Here is a 27,005-nt window from a genome sequence, read left to right as displayed (position 1 = left end):
ATGTTTTAACATAACTCTGAGTGTGTTTGTCTGAAAGAAGAAAGTCGTATGTAAGATGGCTTGAGGGGGAGTAGCCTACATTATGGCATAATTACATTTTTGGGGTGAACTAGCCATTTAATAGTGAGAAGAGAACTGTACCATAATCTAAAGTGTGACCTTTATGTTCACTTTATTTACAGAGATCTTTATAGAAAATGAAAATGAAATAGTATAGCATTTAATTTGACCTCCAGGGATATGGACGAGCAACACTTTCATACGGTTTCGGAATCAATGACTCGGCGATCTGAACTGTCAGCAGTGCAGATGAGGCGCGTCCACGCATAATGAGTGTGTGTGTGTGTGTGTGTGTCCGGGCGTATACAGTAACACACACACAACAACAGTGTCATGCTCACACACGGAAGAGAGCGATACAGTGAAACATGTCGTGACAGTAATAAACAGCTAAAGTTTTCGCGTCCTACTCCCTTCTGAATGTTGCGTTTGATCGCTTCGACACATCGCGCGTCGCGTTCATTAGACAGTAAAGATGAGAGTTGTGTTGAGTTTCATCTGCACAGCTCTTCTGCTCTCACCGGTAAGACTTTCAACTTTATTTTCACTTCTATGCAACTTTCATAGAACTGCTCGAGTTTCATTTTCGTCTTTAAACATCTTTCCCTTTAAAATCGCGAATCATTTACTTTTTTTGTTTTGTTTTTACCAAGTGATTTATTTGTATAAGCTACATAAACTACCATGTTCTTACCATATTTTGACGTGGTGGCAACCATAACAATATGAAGACTACCATGGTAGTTTTATATTATTCTCTGAAGTTACATTGAGTGTAAATACTAGGCTACATGATATGAGATGTTACTCATCTTGTAATCCAGTACAAAGACAAACAATTATATAATTTGCTTAAAAGCAAACACCTGTTGCTTACTATGATTTTTTACTGTGACAGTAAGCACATCTTCCCATACATCAGTAGGCTACTGTGGGAAAATCTCTATAATGCTACAAAAGATAACAAAATGGGAAAAAATGGATATGATTTTCTAAGTAAACAAAGCTTGTTTATTGGCAAAGATGACATCGTCCAATGAACCTTTCCATTCCACAAAAGGTTCTTTATGGTGGAAAAAGATTCTTTAGATTATTATAATGTTCCTCAGGCTCACACTATAAGAAAAACATGAGCTGGTTAAGAAATGGTAAGAACTATTGACTGAAATGTCAGACTGATGTCATGAAATGGCGTATGTATGACACGCCAATTCGTATTTCCATTTTTGGCGTGCTATCAACACGCATAATCACTTTTCAGCGCGTTTATCAACGCCGTTGACTTAACGTTACATCACTGTATATATAAATATGACCTACCCCAACCCTGTCCCTAAACCTACCCGTCACTGGGGTTAATACCATTTATGAGTCTTCCCCTACCATCATAGGAAAAAAAATATCGCTCCCCAGATGTAGATATACATTTTACTTCGTTTCGCTCGGACATTTAACGGCGTACACATACACGCGGAATCACTCGGACATTTAATGGCGTTGACATACACGCGGAAGATGACGGTTCGTGTCGGCGTGGACATACACGCGGATAGCTAAAATGCGTATAGATAACAAGCCACTTGACTTGAAAGTGGCGTGTATGTTTACGCAAAGTCATGTTGGAAATGTTCTCTGGGAACCAGCAATGGTTATTCTATGGCATTGCTGAGCAAAATCCCCTTTTGGAATCTTTATTTTTAAGAGTGGATGTTGTTTGGTTAATTAAATAAATACATATAAAATATCACAATTCCAAAATAAATAAAGAACGGATCCCAAAATAAGCATTTTCTTTATGCAAATGTATTAATTTGTTTGTTTGGGAGTAAAATATGATCCTGACATTTCAGTCGAGTATCAAGCCAATATGTGATCTGGATTGTTATTCCATACACAATTGCTAAGCATCTGATTTTTATACTGGAGACGTGAAGTTTGGGTCAATCTGTCTCTCTGAAGGTTTGGTGTGGGTCTCCTGACACTGATAGGACTCGTCGTGAAGACTTTGTGCAATTTATACAAGCTCCGGACACAGTCATGGACAAATGCGGTGTACAGGTCCAGTATAACTGCTCTGCTGCCTGCCGAATCGCTGTCGAAATTGTTATTTCCACCCCAACAAGGACAGGAGTGATCGTTTACAGAAGGTCCTGGACTAACCATAAGAGGTTTGGAAAGCCCCGGTCCAGAAAGGTTTCTCTGACGTTTCCTCCAGCTGTGCTGTACCGGAGAGACGTTTCTGTCAGTGATGTGGTGCTGAGGGCCTGGATGCTTCATCTGGACCAAGAGGAACTCGGTGGAAACCACACTGAAGGATATGACCGGTCCCTTGTGAGAACATCTACATTTGTGAGGACACTGCCAACATCTCAACGTCCAGCATATCCACAGACAGGATCGGTGTCATGGGGTGCGTGGCTGATGTGGCAGCTGACCAAAGATACTGTGAGAAAATGTCCACATGAGTCAGGTGGGACCCAATCAGACTGACCACACAAAATTTAAAAGAAAAGTTGATAAATAATGTAATGATTTACCCTTACCCTCATGTTATTCCAAACACATATGTTGTAGTATTTTTCCTCATGGAACACAAAAAGTCATTCACATGAGAATAATGTTCTGTCATTAATGAGTAACTACACACAGTATGTGCACTTTCAATGTACTTACTACAAAAGTAATGAGTAGTGTAAGGTAACATGGGTTAAGTTAAGGTTTAGGGGTAAGTTCAGGGTTAGTACCTAGTTAGTGTCATTACTACAATGAGTAGATAGTATGTTCACGCGAAACAGGACTGTAAAACAAAGTGCTACCGAAATAATAACGCACTAACATTCTAACAGCTGCTACTAACTAACAAGAAACTCTGATTAACGAGTTAGTAGGGGATCATGCTCAGTTGAATGTGTTAGTTCACTAGTAGCTAATCAGTAACTACTATTTTTCATACTTCCCAGATGACTAAGAACTCCTATATATACATGTTCATAATTAATGCGACTAGTCCAAAATGTATAATTAATTCTAAAATGAAGATCATAGTGACCTACTAGTATTGACTAAGTATTACCAAATCATTATTTGGATAAGTATTCTAAAGTGAAAAGCATGATAACTATATTGTAATGACTGAATTCATTGTACACTTTTAAGGTTTTTGTTAAGTTCTGGATAGTAATTCCTTCTGATAGATTTGGTAACAATGCATTTTTAGTAGAATGAAGTAGAAACACTTGAGTCATTCCAAAAAACCTTACAAAACATCAAAAGCTTACAGTGACATCAGTTAATATTAGGGAGTTATCATGCTTTTCCCTCTAGAATACTCTTCCAAATAACTAGTAATTAGTTATGAAGGATTGGGTAATACTTGAGTCATTACTAGTGGGATACCATGATCTTCACTTTAGAATTAATTATACATTGTGCATTACTCTCATTAATTATTAACTTTATATATAGTAGTTCTTATAGTCCTCTTGGTGGTATGAAAAATGTGTAGTTATTGATTAGCTAATAGTGAACTACTTCATTTGACTGAGCACAATTACTTACTAATTCGTTAATCAGTTTCTTAATAGTAGTTACTATAGTTTTAATAGTGCGTTACTCATTTGTTCCTGTGTAGTTATTCATTAATGATGGAACAGTATTATAAAGTGTTACCAAATTTTGTTAAAAATCATATACAATTCCAAAATATCACACCAGATTTGTTATCAACGACACCAAATCACCATTGGTTCTTGTGTATGTTGTATTCAAACACACTATGCGAGTTTGAATAAATAAGATGGAGACCTAGATTTCAAATCAACGGTCTGTTCCCCACACAAGTCTGGACATGGACTTTTATAGAGTTTGAGAGATCACTTTGTCACTCTGAACTGTCATTATGTCACTTGTGTTCCACTGAAAAAAATAAAAAGAATGACATGATGGTGAGAAAAATAATGAGAACTAGTTTAGGTTGTTTGAAGATACTGTTCTGTCATGATTTACCAGGCGCATAGATAGCAGATTATACTTCTAAGTTCTGTTGCATCATTTATTCATTCATTCATGCCTTTTCAGAGACTGTGGATATACTTTCTTTTCCATTTGCGAGTACCGGTGAGAGGTTTGGGGTAATACACACGTTCTCCCCCTTCAAAAACAAAGATCTAGAAAGGAGACGCACCCTCGCTCTCAAACAGCCAAGGTCAGACTTGTTTTTAAGAGGCTTCATTCAAATTTCTCACTGCTTCTTGATAACAAAAACAAAGACATGCATTAAGTACATATAAAGCCTATAAACATGGTGAACTAGGTGGTTAATAGGGTGTTTTTAGTGCAGGGTTTCTCAGCTCTGGCCCTTGAGGTCCACTGTCCTGCAGAGTTTAGTTGAGGAATAGGTGGCTTAAGTCGCTGTGATATTTTGGTCGTTAGATACAGCTGCGGTCCCTCCTGAAATGTTACTGTGAGTTTTTCATCTGTTTAATCATCCAACCAGAAAAAAATAGTTTAGAATAGTGCCTAGCAACAGCCTAGCAACCACCCTGAAAGCTCTATCAAAGCCCTAGCGTTTACTCAGAACATCTTAGCAAATAAGAAATGCCTTATAGCAACACCATAGCCACTAGCAAACACCATAGCAATGGTATTGAAACCACCTAGAACAGCCTAGTAACACCCTGGTCAACACTTAGAATACCTTAGCAACACACTAGAAATATTTTTACATAAACTGTCTATAGTAACACCATAGCGCCTACTCATTACACATAAGCAAACACCCTAACAGTGGTCTAGAGACCACCCAGAACAGCCTAGCAACCCCCCTAGTCACCACTTAGAATACCTTAGCAACACCCTAGAAATGTCTTTGTGTACACTGTCTATAGCAACAACATAGCCACTACTCGGACAGGAGCCCATTGGCCTCTGTCCATCATGGCCTCCTAATCATCCCCATATACACTGATTGGCTTCATCACTGTCTCCTCTCCACCAGTAAGCTGGTGTGTGGTGGGCGTTCTGGCGCAATATGGCTGCCGTCGCATCATCCAGGTGGATGCTGCACATTGGTGGTGGTGAGGAGATTCCCCCTTCCATGTAAAGCGCATTGAGTACCTTGAAAAGCGCTATATAAATGTAACAAATTATTATTATTATTATTACTCATAACACCTTAGCAAACACCCTAGCAATGGCCTAGAGACCACCCAGAACAGCTTAGCAACACCCTAGTCATCATGTAGAATACCTTAGCAACACCCAAGAAATGTCTTTGCATACACTCTTTTGTGTACGCTATTTTAGATATTGTACAGCACTTTGTTCAATGGTCAGTTGTGTAAAAGTGCTTAATAAATAAATAAAACGAAACGAAACAATAAAACGATACACTGTCTATAGCAACACCATAGCCACTACACATAACACCTTAGCAAACACCCTAGCAATGGTCTAGAGACCACCCAGAACAGCCTAGCAACACCCTAGTCATCACTCAGTATACCTTAGCAATACCCTAGAAATGTCTTTGTGTACACTGTCTATAGCAACACCATAGCTACTACTCATAACACCTTAGCAAACACCCTAGCAATGGTCTAGAGACCACCCAGAACAGCCTAGCAACACCCTAGTCATCACTCAGAAGACATTAGCAACACCCCAACAATGTTCTAAAAACCACCCATAGCACCTTAACTACAACCTGGCAACCACAATGCCTAGCAACCCCCTAGAAACCACTCTGAATACCTTGATATTGGATTTGCTATGATGGGCCAGTTTTGTTTCCATAGAAAAGGTAACATTCAAGTTGTATTGTTTGCATGCCTAACATCATTTGTGCTCAATGTAAGCACTTCATGTGTGCTTGTTCAACTTTTGATATGCTAATGATAATCTTGTAATGCTTGAAAGTTTTGGAATTTTTTGTATAGGGTGTTGGTACTGTACTTTTGAAACTCACATCATCTCCTCTCTGCAGTGCTGCTCTGTCATTGTGGCTCTACTTGCTGAGCTGGTGCGGCCAGTCCGTGTGTGGGATAGTCAAACATGTCAATGAACACAGGAAGTATGGAAGCCCGCTCATTATGCTGTCTGACGCAGGTAAGCCAGCCAGTGCGCAAGAAATAAACTCAAGCAAATTTATAGGAATTTAGTTATTAAAAAACAAAACTAAAAACTAAATAAACCCTCATAAAATCTTCATAAAAAACAAACAAACAAAAAAACAAGTCATACAATAACTGTGCATGAGAAAAAGACTGAAATTTAAGCTGTTATTTATTGAACTATATATCATGTTTCCGTGTACACGATAAATGTGATGTGCCAGTATGTCTGGATCCTCAGGCAATATAGTGCTGCAGGTGCAGAAGGTGGATGGAGAAGAGCAGGCGTTTACAGCACACACTGCGTTACCTCTTCATACCTGGATCCGCCTGGACTTCTTCTTTCAGGTGTCAAAGGTACATCAACCATATTCACATGCAGTCATATTCCACTGTACTTCTGATGAACCATCATTCAGGTGTGAATGTATTAGAAAGTGAACTCTTGGATGTTTTTTCATATGTCAGGCAAATCTCACAGTCACTAAGGTCTTACCTGCAGGACAGACGTCAGAGACCACTCATTTTTTTGAGTAAGTCATAACGTCTCATCTTCACTGTAAAATATATATAATATTTATTATTGTTGCCATTATTTATTATTATGAACAGTAAGCAATTTTTAAAAAAAATATATTTAAGTATACACCTAACTTGTTTATTTTTTAATACTGTTTTTTTTTTTAAATAGTTTTTTTACAGCCATTTTTCATGTCTGGTACCACAAAGTTTTTTTTTGTTTTTCGTTTTTTTCTTCAGTTTTCGTCAGCCAATTAAATTTAATGACACATCAGGATATTTTGTGATTGGTGGATGCAACTACATGAAGGGGTTTCATGGCTATTTTGGACCAATCAAATATTATCGTTTAGGCTCAGAAAAGGTGAGTCCAACTCTCTTATCAACGGATTAATGCGTATAACAAAACCAATTTATAATGTCAATATTAATCACATGATCCAGAATGCATTCAGACATTCTTATGCCGTAATATCATTTCTATTCGAGGTGAAAAACCCGCTGTCCCCTGTTAGGACGCTAAAAGAGCTGGACAGATTGCACAGACGCTGTGAGGAAATGCAACAGGTTACTGAGCACTATCTGGAGGCATTGAGACAGAACCGAGACATCTCTACGGGTCAGTTCAAATGGATGAGACCAGAATAGATCAAATAGACTTTGAATTTGATCATACTGAAATCTCTGACATTTAATCGCAGACTTTGCTATCTTGGCAAGTCAGAGCACAGTTGGAGACATTAGCCATGTTTCCATCCACATATTTTTATGCGCATTTAACACATAAAATATTGTTGGATGGAAATCCCAAGATGTGTATGATGTCTTAAAATGCATATAAAAAACATATATTTGTTTTATCCAATTAGAAGACATGCGCATAAACTATGATGGAAAGAACATATGATTGGATAACTGAACAAACTAGTTTCATTGCACACCATCTCAAATTTCGTTTTAGTCATTTTTAAATGCCTGAGCCAAAGTTTGTCATCAAAATGATTTGGCATAATAACCTTTCAGAATTAATTACCTCAAACGATTGCATTCCCAAACATCCGAAGCGCAAGAAAACATGACAGCATCTGTTATTGTGTTTCATCCACATATTTCATGCAGGAAAAATTAGCGTCAGCGGATTTCCCAATTGCAGCCACTTTCATTTTTATTACTTAAAATTTGCACCAGTTTCCCAAGAAATTACGATTTTGTTCTCTTGAACACACAAGATGGAAACGGTTCTTCATTCACGTTTTATGCAAGATTCCATTTTTTTTAAATATTATTTACATTTATTCAAAATAACTTCCCCTCCCTCTTGCAGCAACTTCTCTTCTCTGATCATGAGGGCGGGACTATAACCTGTCACTCACATGAGATCCACCAATAGCAAACCACAACCATCCAATCAATTCCACACGGACAAAACGCCCTACATTTGCTCTTGTTCCAGAAGCGTTTCACTCAGATATACGTCACAATAGGAAAGAAATGATTTCTGTTTCATGCTCACTTTAAAAGCACTGAACACGAGTGTTAATGAACAGTGGACAGCAGATGAGTAGTTTTCTTTTTGTGTGAACTGTTTCTAAAGACTTTGTGCTCTTGGTTATCAGATGTTTGTGAGTCTTATTATGGAGACCTCAAGAGGAAGTTTGGTTGTAGGGAATGCACACAAACTTGGTCGTGGGACCAGCAAAGAAGATTCAAGATCGCCCTGAGCCTTCTAGATGAACACCAGGACTTCATAACAGGTAGGTGGGGTTTAACACTGTACGTTGTAATGTGAACTACCGATGGCTCTTGGTAGAGAGTCTCTTCATCTGTTCCTCAGGTCTAGAGAGCAGTGGTGGACATTTGCTACATCTAAGCCGAGTGATTTTCCAGGATGTGGTAAAGACGATCAGTAAAGCTGAGGAATCTGACTGTGGCCTGGATCTCATTGAGCAGCTTCAGGCATCTCTCTGCTGGGGTCACCAGCACTCCTCTCTCCTGCTCGCGACCCTTCACCTGGCTGGCCTGGGCGTCCCTGTGGACCTGGAGCAGGTGAGGATGAGAACCAAGACTATAGAATAACACAAGACGCTTCACTCGTATTGTTTTGAATGGGGAAAAGTGCAACGCTCAATATGGCGGAATAAGTCCCGCCTTCTAAATAAGAGCCAATCGGTGATTGGTAAAGTTGTCGTGTCACTGCAGCCGTTAGAAGCTCCGGTTCCTATAGAAACAGTCAGACGCGCTTCCACTGCACATTAGCATGATCTAGCCTGAAAAATTTCGTTTTTTGTCATGATTGGAGCGTTTAGAGACAAAATTTGAGAGACAGTTGTTGTCAGATTTCTTTGGTGATTTCAAAAATGAAATTCAATCGTAAGATTGGCAAACAGTTTTGGAGAATTGGATGTTTCCCCATTCAAAGAGATAGGAGCTGCACTTGCTGCCCGAGAGGTGTTTCAAAGATGGCCGCCGAGGGAAATGACTTGTTTTATAGGGACTTTAATGAGAACACCTGAGCATTCAGCACCGAGTATAAAAGAGCAATGCCATGGAAATGTAATTCATCCTAAAGTAGGGGTTTAACAACTTAATTTTAATGTTTAATATGACATTTATGTGATCAATTATCACTCCTTTTTGTCTTTGGGTCGATATATTTCGCACAGATTTCTGCTCGTTCAAAATCAGATATAGATAAAGCAGCTCAGTAAACATTACATGCATTAGTGAGAGAGTGATTGCGTGTGAATTAATTCTACCTGGCAGCGTCTCTCTACTAATAGTGAAGCTGTGGGTTTTAGTTACTAAGAAATATATGCTAGAACTTCTCAGTTTCTAAGCTATTAAATTGATAAATCACAGAACAGTGTTGAAAAATCTGCGCTGTGGAATGTTTGTGTGTGTGTGATCTGCGCACGATGTGTGTGTGTGCGTTACAATGCAGCATCGCATGAGTATAGAACGGCGATTTACTTGTGTGTACAATAAACTGTTTAAAACGTGTATTCACCCGATCAATTCTGAGCATCCAGATGGTATAATAAAACATGTCTTGTGGAGCGCTCTCAGAGCATGCATTTATTTGTCATTTTAACTGTTGAAAACGGAGCGTAGAAGTGAACTTCGAAGATTTCTTATCCTGTTGCGCCCTCTATAGGTCATGATCGATGACTAGTCGACGTCAAACTTAAAGTGTCATGGCAGAGCATTAAAGTCGACTAGTCTGTGCAACCTCTATCCTAAAGTCAACATGAAATCAATATGCCCTTATTTACTTTATAAGTAACCTTTTAGAAGAAAAGGTTATATCTATATATGTATATAACTTTAAAAGTGTTTTGTCAGGTGCTTCATATAGAACTTTTAATAAAAAAAATGTTTGCATGTTGCACTTTATTAGACTCTCATTAGAGTATTAGTTGACTGTTAGGTTCGGGTTAGTAGAATAAGTTGACATGTAGTTTCAAATTTATTGTAAAAATAGTCAGTAGAACGTCTGTTGAGGAGCATCACAATAAAGAGTTAGCAGATATTAAAGGAACAATCCACCGTTTTTTGAAATAGGGCTTATTCACCGTCTTTCCTACATTTAGATATGTGGGCAAACGCATTTTCAACGCAACGGAAGTTGGGGGATTTCAGGTGTTGCGTGATATCACTGCGCTCAAGTAGCAGTGCTTTGCCTGTGCTTCACCCCAATATAGTCCCAAGTCAATCTCTGCTTAGAAAATCACCTAGTCTTAATCTGCATTGGTATTTGTACTTGTTGTGAATATGCAGGCCACAAGAAGTAATTTTTTGGGTTTTTTTTTTAATCACTTTTACTCACGACATGCTATCTGGCAACAAAGGATTCCATTCATTATGCTAAGCTAAGCTAGCGGCGGCGCTGCCAAACTAAAACAATGCATGCACTGAGACAATCTAAGTGTAGGAAAGACAGTGAATAAGCCCTATTTCAAAAAACGGTGGAGTTTTAATAACTGATAGTTGACATGGAGTTACAGTTACTTATAGTTAGTAGAATGTCTAAAGTGGACTATCGAAATTAATAGTTAGCAGATATTAAGCACAATCTACTAATACTTTAATGAGAGTTAGTTGACACACAGTTGCAAAGTTACTTAGTAGAATGTCTGAAGGGGACTGTCGAAAATATAATTTTACCTGTTTGCCTTCATAAACTTTCATCGAAATACAATAGCTTGCTTAACTAATGAATAACTACTTTAAAAACACCTTTAAATTTTGCTTTTAAACACCTTTCTCTTTGGATGACACACCAAGCAGACTATCAGCTAATGGTAACCATTAACCAAATAGCTGTTTAGGCATTGTTTTAGGCTACTGTTACAGTCAGTGTAGCATTCTTCTTCATTTTATGTTGACTAAAGTAGTAATTTGATAAAAAGCTAAACAAGTAGAGCGAAAAGAGAAACGCCAGATACGCATTTTGTTTGGAACAGCAATATTGTGATAAAGGTTGATGTTGATCTCTTTCTCAGGGTCATGTTTATAGTCTGATAGGCGGGGTCTCTGATGACCGACTCGCTCTGATGCATTTGGGATACAAGCACATGGAGGGACTGGACGGTTTCCCCAAAGACCAGAATACAGCGTATGGCTACTACGCCAACATTGGCAAACAGACCAGCATTGACCACGATAAAGTACAAGACTCTTGGGTGAGTTACACATTTATATACAGAGATTGGGAATGTATACATATTCTCAATTGACTTTAAAGGTATAGAACATCAGTTATATTATATATTATTACATCGACTCTAATTATTTGAATAATTTATTTCAGAAGAATTATTTTAATCTTGTCCTCTCATTTCAAATTAATTAATCAGATTAATTGCAAAAAAATTAAAAATCACATATACCAATATCTGCTGAGAGCACCCCCAAATGAAGATAATTAATTTGAATAAACATAAAAATAATAGAATAGAATATTTTTTCCGAAGAACATTAATTGCATAGATAAATGCATTTGTACAGATGATGACCTGCAAATACCTCTTTTCAATTCCAGGATTAAAATTAATTTTGATATTTTGAACGGCCCAGATCCGGGCCACATCTGGTTTATGCGGATTCACTGCATATACCAGATCAGATCTGCCGGATCTGGGCCGTCACTGTGCTGCTGTTTGGACTGGGATGTAATGAGGTACAATGTCTCATTATGTGGTTTGTCATATGCTTTTAATAAAATGCCAAGCTCAGTAGGTCTCTTAAAAATTGCACGTAATTTTTTTATTACACGACATGCATAATCCATGCTGTCAAAATACGGTAAACCCCAAGAGATTTTTACTACATACTGCTTTTGACAATTAAATAATAAATAAAAAAACTGTTTAAAAATGGATATATTTTTTCAAAACCATATATAAACAGCAATACAAATATGGCATTTCTAACAGAAAGACAATATAAATTGTGTTATTCAGTGAAAAATACAAAGATATTTATAATTCCATCAATTCTGTTTATTAAACATGCTTGTCTAAATGAGACTCTAAGTTAGATTTTATTCCGGTCATGAAAATTCCTGGTTAATTCCAGTCATGCCGACTCTACAGACTACAGAAACTAAAGGCAATCAATTTGCAAAGGCTCATTTGCTAATAAAATGGTGCCTTAGTATCAGGTGCAAAGTCAAATATTTAGAAAAATGACACTGCTGATGTTTGTTGAGCTGATTGTTTATGAAATATTAGGATTTTATGAACTTTAGTAAACACAAAGACACACTCAGACTCACTGTAATTAGTGTGTCATCAGGTTTACCGGTGCCTTGTACAGTGTTTTGAGGGCGTGGATTTGCATGGAAACTCAAACTGGTTTGACGTGAAATAAATATTTTCAGAATGGAATGGAAATTATATTGTCTGTTTTTCTATTGTGTGTTTCTTCACTGCAGCAAACTCCAACAGAACATGTTCATTTAAACAATGAGGACGAGCTCCATACCCAAACGGGGGAACAGGGCGACATTGTGCAGTATTTGAAACACCAGGCCAACAGAGGAGATGTAGAATCTCAGGTCTTTTTTTTCCTTGTGTTTCACATGATCTCTTTTTGCTTTTAGGTATATCTCAAGTGTAACCTTTAACTATTGACTTCAGTTCTTGTCATTCAGAACATCAGGATGTGCTGAAGATCTGAAGCCAGATTCACTAAACATTCAATTAAATTATTCTTAACTGACATTTTCTGCTTATTTCTCAACTTAAGAAGATTTTGATATCTTGAGAAGATTGTTTTTCAAAATCATTGTAAATAACTTTTTAAACATAGGATAACCTAACAACTTTTTTTTTTTAAATCACTAAAGATAAAGCCTGTCATTTTATTCTTTAGAAAATATATTAAAGATAAATATTTGAGAACTTGAGTCAAGAATTACAAACGGCTTTGTCTTACGCGTTTATGTTAAAGAACTTAAAGATTTTCCTAAGAAGATTTTTTGAATCTGGCTCAAGGTCCAGAACGAAATATTTGCATTTTTAAGAAACTTTTTTATTTATGTTCAGTTTTTAAGGAATGAATGAATGATTAAATACCCAAATACATAGTTTTTATAAAATAAAAGAGTTTTTCATGGACTTTATGACTCTACGAGGTTACCTTAAGTGACTTGGTTTGAGATTCCCAGCTGTTAAAAGCATAAAAGCATTGTGGGCTGGTGTTTCTTGTAGAAATCTTTGGCCAGGATGCTTCTTTGGGGCAGTAATGGGGTGGAGAAAGACATCCAGACAGCGGTCATGTGGTACGCCAGGAGCGCCCTGCAGATGGTGGATCCCACGGCCATGTACGACTACGCCATTCTCCTCCTGAAGGTAATCCACGGGTTACATGGAAATCTCTTGAGCCGTATCTTTTCAAACATTTGCCTTGTAAAAAGCACATACATGCTTGTTTTGTATAAATGGAAACTCCTGACACAAGATTAGGAAAATGTATGTAAAATGATGTGTATGTATCTGAAGAGTGTTTGTGCTTGAACAGGGCACAGGAGTGAAGAAGAACCGAACGCTTGGCCTCAAGCTCCTGGAGAAAGCTGCTGACATGGTGAGTACACGTACAGAACCAGCGCGCATGTGGTTGTGTGTGGAAGTGATGTGATTTCTATAATGGGCCATGTGTGTTTTTATTCAGGGTTCTGTTGAAGCTCTGAATGGACTTGGATGGTACTACAGTACCATAGTAAAGGATGGAAGAAAAGCCATTCGATATTTTGAGCTGGCGGCTCAGAACGGCAGTCGTGATGGGCTCTTCAATGTGGGAGTCTGCCAGTTAAATGGTGCCAGTCCTGACAAACCAGACAGAAATGAGGTCAGAGGCTGCACATTTATCCTTCAATTGATAGTTTAAAGTGAAAACAAATAATAATGTCCGAATTTTCTCACCCTCATGATGTTCCAAACCTGTGTGGTTTTCTGTGGAACACAGAGATCTTTTAAAGAATCTGTAACCTTCTCGAAAAATGACTAAAAAAGGTGCTGTCAAGTTTGGAAAATTACAAAAAAAGAGTTGGTGAAGTTTATCCAGTTAAAAGAAATGGCAGAGAAGAGGTGGTCAAAAAGGTGCTGTCAAGATTGGAAAATGACAAGAAAGAGATTTTCTGTCAAGTATCAACAATTACAAATAAAGAGTTGCTGTCAAGTTTACAAAATGACAAAAAAGAGATGCTGTCAGATTTGCACAATCGCAAAAGAGGTGGTTTCAAGTAAAAAAAAAAATACTAAGATAGATAGGTAGATAGATAGATAGATAGATAGATAGATAGATAGATAGATAGATAGATAGATAGATAGATAGATAGATAGATAGATAGATTGTACATTGGCATCAATCCTGGCACCAAGAGTCATGAGTTTGAATTCTCTCATGCTTTCTTCTGTCATGAGAACTTTAAACTGATAAAAACGTGTTTATGGCATAAGTGTATGTTGTGTGGATCTCAATACTTTTTCAGACTGCTGCGTTCCCGTTCTTTCTGCGTGCGGCACAGTTGGGTCACGTGGACGGCGCTGTGGAGGCGGCATCATTTCTCTCCACTGGAACTGTAAGAGGAGTGGCGAGAGACCAAGACAAAGCTGTGCTGTATGTCAGACTCCTCTATCCTCATCTATCACTTCAATTAGTACAGCGGCCAACACAAATGGATGATCATTTACTAGAAAAATATTGACAAATTTGACAGATTTGACAAAACTTCTTTATAAATGCAAAAGCTGTCATTTTAATCTGATGGATATATGGATATTTAACAAGTCTTTGTTTCTCTCTTTTGTTGGGTTTGTTTCTTCAGGCTGCTGAAGCGAGTCAGTGAGATGAATGGACACCTGGGCTTCATGGTTAAAGAAGCTCTTCAAACTTATCAAAGAGGATCATGGTGAGAGATCCATTCCTTCATTCATTCATCCCTTCATTCATCCCTACCTTAAAGTGTCCCTATTATGGTATTTTAAAGGTTCTTAATTTTGTTTTTGAGGTCACCTATAAAAGGCTTCAAAGGTCATAAAAACACTTTTATTTTCTCAAAAAAAACAAAAAACATTGCACATCACTACATTTTTCAATGATTCGACTCGTCGCACGACTCGCGAGTCGCACGACTCATCTGAAAGATTCAGTCTTTCTAAATCCCTCCTTTCCTGATCTGATTGGCCAGATGGCCTAGTCTGTTGTGATTGGTCTACTCTGATCTGATTGGCCAGATGGCTCAGTCTGTTGTGATTGGTATACTCTGATCTGATTGGTCAGATGACCCAGTCTGTTGTGATTGGTCTACTCTGCTCTGATTGGTCAGATGACCCAGTCTGTTGTGATTGGTCTACTCTGCTCTGATTGGTCAGATGAGCCAGTCTGTTGTGATTGGTCTACTCTGCTCTGATTGGTCAGACGGCCCAGTCTGTCGTGATCAAGCGTGCCGCACAAGTGCTTAAAAGTGAAGCCAAAGCGCCTTGATCGCCCCCCCCGGTGGCTTGTCCCAGTATAGGTCATACAATCTGCCCTCCCCATGAAGTCAAATTACACTTCAAAAACATATTTTTCAAAGATTTTATCACGCTAATTTAAGTTTAAGTGTTCGTTTTTTTAAATAAGTTTGATCTTGGTTTGTTATTTGATGCTAAAAACCGAGAATGCGACTTCATGATTGACAGCTGTGATTGACAGCTTCTCTAAACGAAGTAGTCACCAAGGCACCAACAGACTTTTTTTTTGATTTTCGGGAGGAGATTGGAGTAACAGTAAACTTTGTAGTAACCATTTCTGTGGGAGTGAGGGCGGGACTTTGATATCGCGGCTCCACTTCACGTTCACTACTGCGCAGAAGCAGGTCCCAAATCAGCGCCAGATGTCAGCGCCATATTAGGACTTTGGCGGCTTCACTTTTCGCGGTGATTGGTCTAATGCTCACAGCGCGTGACTGAAACGAAACGACTCATTACCATAACTGAACTTCTGCTCCGGAGGCTTCCTAAAGCTTAGCGATTGTACACACCGTAAAGACAGTAACGATGGAGTCGATTTTACCATTTCAATCCGAGTCCTATGATGAAACACTGGAAGAACTATTTAACTAGTGCTTGAGGGCGGGTCAAAGTAGACGTTGCAGACCGTTTACATTCAAAGACAGCATCTATCCATATCTTCATCCACCCATCCATCCATCTATGCATTCATCCATCAATACCTTTATCCACCCATCCATACATTTATCTATCCATCCATTTATTCATACATCCATATCTTTATCCATCCATCCTTTTAATCCATCCATCCCTTTATCAGTCATATCTTTAACCATCCATCCATCCTCCCCTTTATCTAACAATCCTTCCATGCATCCATCTCTTCATCCATTGAAATGGGTACTACAGTCTCAATTCTAAATATTGGAGAGGGTTGTTTCTCTCGCCCTCCTCCTAAGACTTGATGCTCACGTGGGTTGCCAGATTGAGGACACGAGTGTAATTGACAATGGAAAGCGACAAGCCTTCCACGGCAAGTTAATCAGCTAATGTCTGCGTTTTAATATGCCTCTGGTCATAGAGCTTTTTAGATGGCTGCCAAGGCTTTTTAGTACCGTTAGAATCTGCGATCTCGGACCCAGTTCATTTGCTGGCTTCCATGGCTGAGATATGCTGTAATATACTATTGGATAAATTGGCAGTGGGCGGAATCACACAGTCCAAAACAAAAACAGACATTCCGACACGTAACACACATTTCAAATTAGTACAACTGGCTGTATCATTGTTTTTCTGAGAAACAAGTATTTGAACTTAGCATGTTTCCTAAATATCTGCAAACGTATGAAATTTTATTCTTTAGTACAGTCAAAAAATTACTATCAGCACCTCTAAAGTGACAGCAACCTATAAATACCTGCTCCTGTCTCAGTCATTAATGTTAATTAAACAACAAAACATAGCTTTAACAAAGATTAATCTATATTTAATTTATACAGTGAACAATATAGTGTTATTTTACATTTAAGCCCAATTATTAAATTAGTGTCCACCTAGCCAACCATACCTTGGTTCATGCAAGTATCGATCCATCCTTCCTTCAGTTCATCTCATTTATTAAAATAACTCTTATTTCTCCTTTTGTTTTCATGAATATTGTAATGGAAAAAAGTGACAAGCACATTATTAAAAATTATTTTGTGTTCCAGAGAAGAAAGAAAGTCATACTGGTTTGAACTGGAATAATTCTAAAAGTTTGTGTGGATATTTGTTGTCTGTTCAAGGGATGAAGCGTTGGTGAAATATGCCATTCTAGCAGAAACTGGTCTTAGTGTGGCACAGCATAATGCCGCCCATCTGTGTGAGGTGAACATCTTTTATATGTCTCCTAATCAGCCAGTTTCATTTCCTGGTTGTTGTTTTTTTTCTGTTTTTTATTGTTTTATTTTTATTTTTTTACATATATATATATATGCCATTCACCTAATGTACGTGTTTCTAGATGTTAGGCCACAGTTCTGCCTGTCAGTGGAGGTATCACAACTACTCAACCTTCAATCACATCCCTCAGGAAGCTGGTGAGCCTCTGCAGACCAGCAGAAATACAGCAGTCACAGCTATAACATACAACTACATCTGTGAGGAGAATAAGGGCTGGTTCACACAGAGCGCGTTTTTGCTTTGAAGAACGCGAGACACAGGCAGTGGAATGGGGAAAAACAGCAAGGTCTCGTGACACGCTTTTAAAAGATTAACTGAGCGCCGTGTTTTTAGAATGGCATGTCCAGCGCGAGACGCTGCAGAACACACAGGACGCGAGCGCATTTACAAATAATAGAAAAGTAAGTGCAGTGTAATGGAAAAACGCGTTCCGTGTGAACGGCCCCTATACAGTATATGATTTCATAAACACCTTTTATGACTTTGAATTAAGGCATTCACATTTTCTCCCTGAACTGTGTAATGTTATTTCTTCCACATCTCAAAATTCATATCTAGCATTATTTTTAATTTCATATCTTGCATTTTTAATTACATCAATTACAAATCTTGCAACTAAATTACAGCTTGATTTGGAATGATTCACAATAATATTCTCGCTGTCCTCCACCCTCTCTCTCTTTCTGCCTTCATCTGTCTTCTGCAGGTTTGTTGCGGATGGGAGATTATTACAGTAAACTGGATGATATGGTGAAGGCCATGAACATGTACAGTACAGCAGCAGTGCACGGCAGTACTCAGGTACACACACACACACACACACACACACACACACACACACACACACACACACACACACACACACACACACACACACACACACACACACACACACACACACACACACACCTACTATATCTAAACAGGCACATATAGGGCTGGGCAGTATGTCTATACATAGATATATATACAATGGGAGGGATTCTGCTATACTATTTATACAATAGTATGTATAAGTTTGTATGTAGTATGCATATTTTTGCTCCGCTTTCATTTGGCATAAATGCTTTACATTATTTAGATATGAATGACAAATGAAAAAAACCAACAACAGAGAAAGTAAGAACAAATTAAGTGAAAAAAGAAATTGAGCAATTTGAAGTGGAATTTAGTTGGCCGATAAGAAATGTCACTTGTTGCAATACTATATAGTCTTATTATATTAGCTTTACTGTACAGCTAAATAAAGCCACAGACACCCACTCCAGATTTCATAGTAAAGTACTGTATATTTATTTTTTCCCCTAATAACTTGTGTGTATTTTCAGGGACTCTTTAATCTGGCCATGTTAATTGAGGAGGGTTATGAAGTTCCTGACATCATTCTAGATCAGATGGGAATCTCAGCTGCACACTTGATGAACCGGAGCGTTGTTGTGGGGAATCTATTATCCAGGTTTGTGTTCTACACGCTCATTCGCTTGTTAGTTTCATGTTATTTGAAGGAAAACTCTTCAGCTCTGAAGTTGATTTGAATTACGCAAAACATGGTGCAAAACAAAAATGTGTTTGTGCATGCAGTATGGTGTGTGCCTGTACATAGTTGTTTAGTTATAGTATATACGCCACATTTGTAAACCTCAAAAATAAAAAAGAGATTCCCAAAGGGACTTGATTTAAAGGTAATTTACTGCAAATTTGTAACAAAAGTCTGTGGTCAGTAAGATTTTCATTGATCTTTTTGAAGATCTTTTTATTCAGCAAGAACACATTAAAATGATCAAATGTGACAGTAAAGAGATTTATAACATTAAAGGATTCTATTTCAAATGAATGCTGAACTTTTAATTCATCAAAGAATCCTGAAAGAAAAGCATAAATAGTCCTCACTTTAGATAAGCTCACAAAAATATTTAACTGACAACTACTAAGTGTTTTATAACTTCCTGAATTAGTCATGAATTACAGTAGGAATACGTGTTAATAAAGCATTTATTAACAAACTGAGTAACTATTATTATATAATAGTAATGTATATTATTGTATAATATGTCTAAATAATAATGTATAAATGCACCTTTAAATAGTTTATTAATAATAAACTAAACTTTGCACTTTCTAAACGATCTTATGAACCACTGACAACTCCTAAATAACTGGGTTATAAATAATGTAATACTTAATTTAGAAATGATAAATTGATTATTAATAAAGTATGAAAATACAATTATTACAGATATGCTTATAAATCAAGAATAAAGCATTTATATCTGTATTTATGAACTGCTTATTAATGTCTATTAATGCTTTATAAATGATGAATTAACCATTTACTAATGCTTAACTAATGATTAATAGAATGCAGTTATTATAAAGTGTTGCCACTAAATTTTTGATATTATATTACACGGTGGGTCTATCTACTGGGATTTTGTTGATGTCAGACTATGATTTAATTGGTTGATATTTAGGGCTGTCAAAATTATTGTGTTAACACATGTGATTAATAAAATATATTAACACTTTTGATTATATCGTATTAATATATTTTTATTTTTTACTTTTTAATTTAATTATTTTCTTTCATTTGATGTAAAGAAACATTTCTTTCTCAAAATATCATGCACCAATAAGTCATTCACAATAAGACTAAGGAAGTAAAAATGGACTTTAACAATAATGTAAGTGAGTGTATGGAGTGAAAACACTTCAATGTGAGCATGAATCTGTTCTCTCCTCATGATACTCTTCCTTCTGTAGATGCAGGGAGTTTGAGGAGGGGGACGTGACTCCCTGTTCTTTAGTCCTGTGGAGGATCCAGTTAATCCGAGCGTGGAGAGACTTCACACACAGCTCTGTTCAGCTGCCGCTGACCTGTGGGATGGCCGCCATATTCAGCCTTTTTATAACTGCAGTGCTATTACAAACTCTTCTGGGTAAAACATCCACCACTACTGTTAGAATAAAAGAGATATCTAAATAGACATTTGGTTACACTTTATTTCGATTGTCCACTTTAAACTGTAGTAGACTGTTAGGTTATGGTTAGGGTTCGGGTTCGGAGAATAAGTTGACTTGTAGTTGCCAAGTTACTTATAGTCAGTAGAATATCAGTTGGGGGACCAACACAATAAAGTGGTAGCAGATATTAAACACAGTCTACTAATACTCTAATTACAGTTAGTTGACATGTAGCTCCAAAGTTACTTATAGTTAGTAGAATGTCTAAAGTGGACTATCGAAAATAAAGTGCTACCAGACATTTCCCCCTCTTGTCAATTTTAGTATTCACCCAGATTTATTGCTCCAAAAAAACGTTTCCCATGATCATTTTCCACTCTCTGAATTTTCCATACAATAAAAATATAGTGACCATGTCTGTCAAGCAACAAAAATAAAGTACAATATAAAAGTATCGTAACAGATTTAACTTTTGTACACTTTTACCATCAGCATTTTACTCTACAGCTTACCTGTCAACTAACCAATCATCAGAGAGACGTGGTGAACCAGCAGTCGTCGGGCAAGCAATCAGTCCACTGGAGACCAGTGCACATCAGCAGCAAAGTGACCGGCCTACAGCAGCCCACAACAGCCTTTCACTGCAGGAGACATCGGATTTAGTCGTCTCAGTGACTGGAGTGTATGTGTGTGTCATTTTTACGATGGTCATTTCCCATCTGCTTTGAACACTCACCCTTGTGTTCGATAAACACCTTTTACTTTAGGTTACTGCACTGGAACTGAACCAAATGTCCTGCATTCACACTGGATGAAGTTTTTTTTTTTTGGTAACCTGTTTTATTTGCACTCAAAATCACCTTTTTTTAGGTGAAATAATGTTTGAATACTGGAATGTTTGCAGTGCAAATAAATGTCACGTTAAACCTCAGACTGTTCTCTTCCTGTGGGGTTTCTTTCATTCAAACAGCTACATGTACTTTTAGTTAACATTGCACAGAAGCAGAGCTGTGTATGCACATTTATAAACACAATCTTTAAAGTGTTAGTTCACCCAAAAATGAAAAAAAATTCAGCATTTACTCACCCTCATGTTAACCTGTAATACTTTTGTTCATCTTTGGAACAAAAATTAAGATATTTTTAATGAAATTTGAGAGATTTCTGTCCCTCCATTGACAGCCTACGCAACTACCACTTTGACTCTTCAAAAAGTTCATAAAAAGATCGTAAAACTAATCCATATTAATTGAGCGGCTGAGTCCAAATTTGAGATTGGATCACTTTATGACCTTAACAGATTGAATTTAGGTTTTTATTCACATAAACATTCATCAACGCACACATCAGATACAGGATGCATCTGAAATTACATACTAACCTATTATATAGTAGGCGAAAACAGTATGTGACAAAAGAAGTATGTCCGAATTCGCAGTACTCATAAAAGAGAAAGCAAAAGTACCTGGATGACCTATTACTTTCGGCGAGATGTGCATAAGATGCACTATACTATACCAGCACTATACCATGAGTCCAATGGAGAGGATTATGAATGGCAGTGAAGCGACGCAACTGACGCTGGTCACATGATAATGACAACATGGTGAGTGTAGTACGTCTAGATTACATTCATACTATATAGAACATGCATTTTTAGAGGTCGTGGAGTAATTATTCAAAATGAGTACCTACTCAAGAGAGTATGTGATTTTGGGCGCAGCCACTGGTTGCATCCAAGAACTTAGGCAGCTGACTTGTTGTCTTGCTGACTTATTAGAAGATAACAGAAGATCAAGCATGTTTGCTTGATGTGCAAAAATCCAGTGAGGTTCATTGTAGTGTAACGCGACACATTTGAGCTTCATCAAGAACCAATGAGGTTCATTCTCATGTGACGCATCACGTTTGAGCTTCTGAAAATAACAATTACTATTAACAGGTTAAATGAGTCTCTGTATACCTATATATATTATCTGTATACCTAAACTAATGTCATAACTTTCACATGCACTGATATAACAAGATATTTTCTTCTTGCTGTGTAATCCTTTTATATACTTTATATTCTTCAGTCTCTTAATCTTTGACAGAAGAATTTGATTCTCTGACGAGAATTAAATCGCAGTTTCAAGGCATGTAATTGGCTGTTTGCTACTGATGTCAAACTTTCATGTGCACATGCTCCATGAACTTAGGATGAAGACCTGAGTTGATAGAGAAAGTTGATAATCAGCGTATCATGGTGCCAACAAAACCTGATTGAATTGGTTTGTTTTTGTCAACATAAAATTAATCTTGTAACCCTGAGTCTGTTCAACTACCATCATGGTACCTAATGATTGCCCAGGGCAGACAACCCAGACAGCAAAATAGTGTTAGCCCAGATCTGGGCCACATCTGGTACATGTAGGTAGATTCCACCCAAACCAGATGTGGGCCGACACGATGTTGCTGTCTAGGAAGCAAGGGGTCACCCAGGCTGGAACTGGCAGTACTGACCAACAGGGACAAACAGGAAAAACACCTAAACTATGTAAAAACCACAAAGATCCAGCACATGACTTTTACGGTAATTAGATAATCTAGCTAATTCATTTTATTGTTACTGTTTTATTGTTGCAACCCTGCCATGGACATTGCTTGCACGTCTATGGAAGCCCCTTTGAGGGCATCTTGAGTAAAACACCTCCATATTTAACGTAGCATGTACAAAAGATCTGAACCGGAAGTGATGTGAGGCACTTGGCTTCAGCCTGGATATGCTCGTCTGCATTAGCAGAGAATGAAGCAAAAAAGCCCAGTAACTATGTTGTGCTTGCTTGGTGGTGGGTGGTTCAGTTAGCATCTTTAATAATCTCCTCAGTTTTTCCTAAATGCTAATCAAACACCCATTCACAAATATAAAGTGATTTTTTATTTCAAGTGACGGAAATACTTGTAAATTAACTGATATCACTTTGCCCTCTCAGGCAACAATATTGTTGTTGATTTGACACAATTTCCGTGTTCACTTCTCAAGAAGGGGACTGCGAGGAATTGATCGGATTGTTTAAATGAGTAATTTATTAGCTGCTATTGCATGTTCCCTATCAAAGGTACTGCTGCTGCTGATAGTGGAATTAACAGAACATACCATCCTGAACTTTGTCTTGACATTAAAAACAGGACAAGAATAGTTCTTCCTTATGGCCCAGTGTAATGATTACATGCTTTGTTTTTCTCAGTTGATCAACTGAACAGATTATTTCTCCTGTCAACAGTCAGATTTTTGTCATTCCATCCAGACAGGGTTACTTCTCCAAGCAGTGATGACATGACATGCATATTTTTTTGTTCCAATATTTTTGTCCCAAATTTCCTTTAAAAATTATTTAATAAATTCATGGTATGTGTCACTTTAATCTATAAAAACTATTTAGTTAAAAAAAAATAGTACATTGAAATAATATTTATTATGGTTTCACTTTATTTTGATGCTCCCTTTAACACATTCTGTTGACTATAAGTAATGTTGCACCTGCATGTGTACTAACTCTCATTAGAGTGTTAGTAGAGTATCAGTAGACCTGGTAGGGTTAGGGTTAGAATAAGTTGACATGTAGTTGCAAAGTTACTTATAGTCAGTAGAATGTCTGTTGGAGGAGCATCACAATAAAGAGTTAGTAGATATTAAGCAGACAGTCTACTAGTTAGTTGACATGTAGTTGCAAAGTTACTTCCATAAGCACCTCCATATTTAACGTGGCATGAACAAAAGATCTGAACCAAAGTGATGTGACCTGTTTTACAGAATACGGAAGTTTCTGGCGCATAACGCACATAGTCGATATATAATGCTAGAATTTTTGCTGAAATTGCAGTTGTTGGTGTGAGTTCAGTTATAGAATGCAGTGGTCACTGCTGTAAACTCCCATATAAAAATAATTATTCGATAATTCAGATTCAACAGTAGGCTCCTGGGCTTCAGCCTGGACATGCTCATCTGTGTTACAACCCGACCTGGGTTGTTTATCGGACCTTGTTTCTAGCCGCCTGCCTCGACCTCTGCCTGTCTCTCGATTCTGTCTCTGCATTGTCTTCATTGACCTGTCTACTGGTGTGTACATTGACTGTCTGACTATTCTGAATAAAAGCTGCAAATGGATCTCACTGCCTCTGATGTTTTGCAACAGAAGACTTCGCCACCCAACGATCCAGCAGCTCTCATGCAACTATCCACCAAACTATCTGCCCAAGCTTCGCAGTTGGCGCTGCATCAACATCAGCTGAGCCGTCTCACATCTCTCACTGACACATCTCTCATTCACACCCTCCTAAATATCCTTGTATCATCAACGAACGCCCCCATGGATCAACCACAAGTACAGAGTGCCTCTCCACCTGCTATGAGTCCTCCAGTCAGCCCTCGTCTCGCCCCAAAAGCTTTCTACTACAGTGCACACTCTTCATTGACCAACAGCTGTCACTTTATTCTACAGAATCAAGCCGCATAGCTTTCGTTTGTTCATTACTCACCGGAAGGGCTTGGAGTGGGCAACAGCTGTCTGGAGGCCGGATGGTTCCTCATTTTCCACTTTTGGGGCTTTTCTTCTGCCATTCCGCAATGTTTTTGAACATCCCACAGAGAGAGGGAATGTCGGCGAGCAACTGTTAATCCTTTCCCAGGGAAGAAGATCGATTGCCGAGTACGCTCTAGCGGCTCAAACCAACTGGGTGGAAGACACACTAAAAACTTTATTCAGGAAGGGATTAACTTTCAGAATTACAGTCCGAACTAGCTTGCCGGGATGAAGGTAAAAGCCTGAATGAGTACATTGACATTGCTATTCGAGTCGATAATCTAATCCGTTCTCGACGCTCAACTCGAGCACCACCCCACTACTCTCATGAAACCACCACCGCAAGAGAACCCATGCAACTAGAATTCACTCACCTCACACCTGAAGAATGCGAACGCTGAATGCAGAATAATCTGTGCCTTTATTGTGGTCAGTCAGGACACATGAAGTCTTCCTGCCCGGTTCGCCCTAGTATATAGTATTTAAAGACACTTACTATAAAAAGTGACAAAAAACTCAGCGAGTCACAGGGAGCACAATAAAACTGATCCAGCTGCAAAAGAAGAATCTTGAAGAAAATAAGACAGGTGATTATCAGGAAACAACCCGACTGGAGAAAGAAAATTACTGAACCAAACAGGTATTTATTGAAATAGAGGGGTATTTTTGGTCGCTATACCCAATCTCAAGCCACAGAACATACCCTGCTGGAACTATGTGCAGTGTTCATGGCTCTGAAGTATTTCTTGCCAGGCCTGCCATGTTCTCGTTCTGTATGAACCACCAGTGTGGCCCGCAGGTCTCTACAGCTTACTCACAAGATCCTGACATGGTGTCATCCACGACTGGCTATGCTGAGGGCGGCTCATATTTTGGAAGCATGCTACCAGACAGTGGATGCTTTTTCCAGGGATCAGCTAAACCAGGTGAATGGAGGCTTCATCCAGATGTAGTGCAGGAGATCTGGCTGTGGTTTGGAAGAGCAGAGGTAGATCTTTTTTTATTTTATTTTTGTTTATTTAGATAGGGACAGTCAGATACAAAAAACATAGATAAACTGTCATCGGATGTATGTATCATGTTTTTAGCTAAAGCTAATTTACAACACTTGTCCCTAGTATGGCTTTTAGTTCAAAATAAAAATACAGACTAGCATTATTATTAATGAGATAGAGATCAAATTAAATGAAATGCAATGAAAAGAGCAAAACAAAAAGTATACAGAGAGAGCACAATGCAAAAACTTAATATGAGAGCAATATCTATTGTTCCTGAATTAGCCACAATTTTGTATTTTTTTTTTTTTTTTTTTTTAAGGTGGTTAATGTTGGAATACATTTAAAGTGGTCTGGTAGAGAATTCTGGTAGAGGGATACTACAATTGCCTTTTCACGTTATTGTTTTGCAAAGGGGTGGAGGAGCAGCGTTATTTGGGCATTAGGCAAGACCAATTTAACAAAGTGTAGGGAGATAAAATTAGCAAACACTTAAAATCGTATATTTGCTTAGAATTTGACAATGATGGTACCTTATTCTCTTCTTGTCCAGGATTTTCAAGGCTCGGTTATAAAGACACTCTATAGACTTAACTGATGACTGGTGATTTTGGGACCAGGCCCGGATTGGCCATCTGGCAATTCTGGCACATGCCAGAAGGGCCGTGTGATTTTCTATTGTTTTGGGCCGAGCTGACCACGTTGCTCTCCTTGATCATTTCAAATTCACTTCCTGCTACTTTTTCCCATACTTTTCCCCTCTTCCTCGCTATGTTCCTCGAGCTCGCGCCCACACCGCTGCGACTGTCTTCTTCTTCTTCTTCTTCTTCGATAGTAGCCTAAGCTACTGTCTGTATACTG

General features: G+C 38.0%; 1 protein-coding gene across 2 annotated transcripts; it reads left to right on the top strand.

Moving 5' to 3' along the window:
• The first annotated feature begins 119 nt into the window (after window positions 1–119).
• LOC143712677 (protein sel-1 homolog 3) lies at window positions 120–21,518 on the top strand. 2 transcript variants are annotated; one of them, XM_077204616.1, is made up of 23 exons: window positions 120–583; window positions 2,020–2,530; window positions 4,138–4,264; window positions 6,044–6,165; window positions 6,412–6,527; window positions 6,639–6,703; window positions 6,930–7,053; window positions 7,179–7,308; window positions 8,306–8,443; window positions 8,524–8,735; window positions 11,192–11,371; window positions 12,625–12,747; window positions 13,403–13,543; window positions 13,713–13,775; window positions 13,863–14,039; window positions 14,683–14,810; window positions 15,019–15,102; window positions 17,470–17,551; window positions 17,688–17,763; window positions 18,333–18,427; window positions 18,955–19,082; window positions 20,387–20,562; window positions 21,095–21,518. In XM_077204616.1, the coding sequence occupies exons 1-23, from the start codon at window positions 536–538 to the stop codon at window positions 21,313–21,315; spliced, it is 3,267 nt and encodes a 1,088-aa protein (XP_077060731.1). In that variant the 5' UTR covers window positions 120–535; the 3' UTR covers window positions 21,316–21,518. The 2 variants fall into 2 exon arrangements, with proteins under 2 accessions (XP_077060731.1, XP_077060730.1); XM_077204615.1 differs by having other exon boundaries at window positions 306–583; window positions 21,080–21,518.
• The last annotated feature ends 5,487 nt before the right edge of the window (window positions 21,519–27,005 follow it).

This window comes from Siphateles boraxobius, unplaced genomic scaffold, assembly GCF_051911475.1.
Source record: "Siphateles boraxobius isolate OS27281-9 unplaced genomic scaffold, OSU_SipBor_1 50, whole genome shotgun sequence".
NCBI lineage: Eukaryota > Metazoa > Chordata > Actinopteri > Cypriniformes > Leuciscidae > Siphateles > Siphateles boraxobius.
Note: the sequence above shows the minus strand (reverse complement) of the source record. Positions and strands in the feature narration are given on the sequence as shown.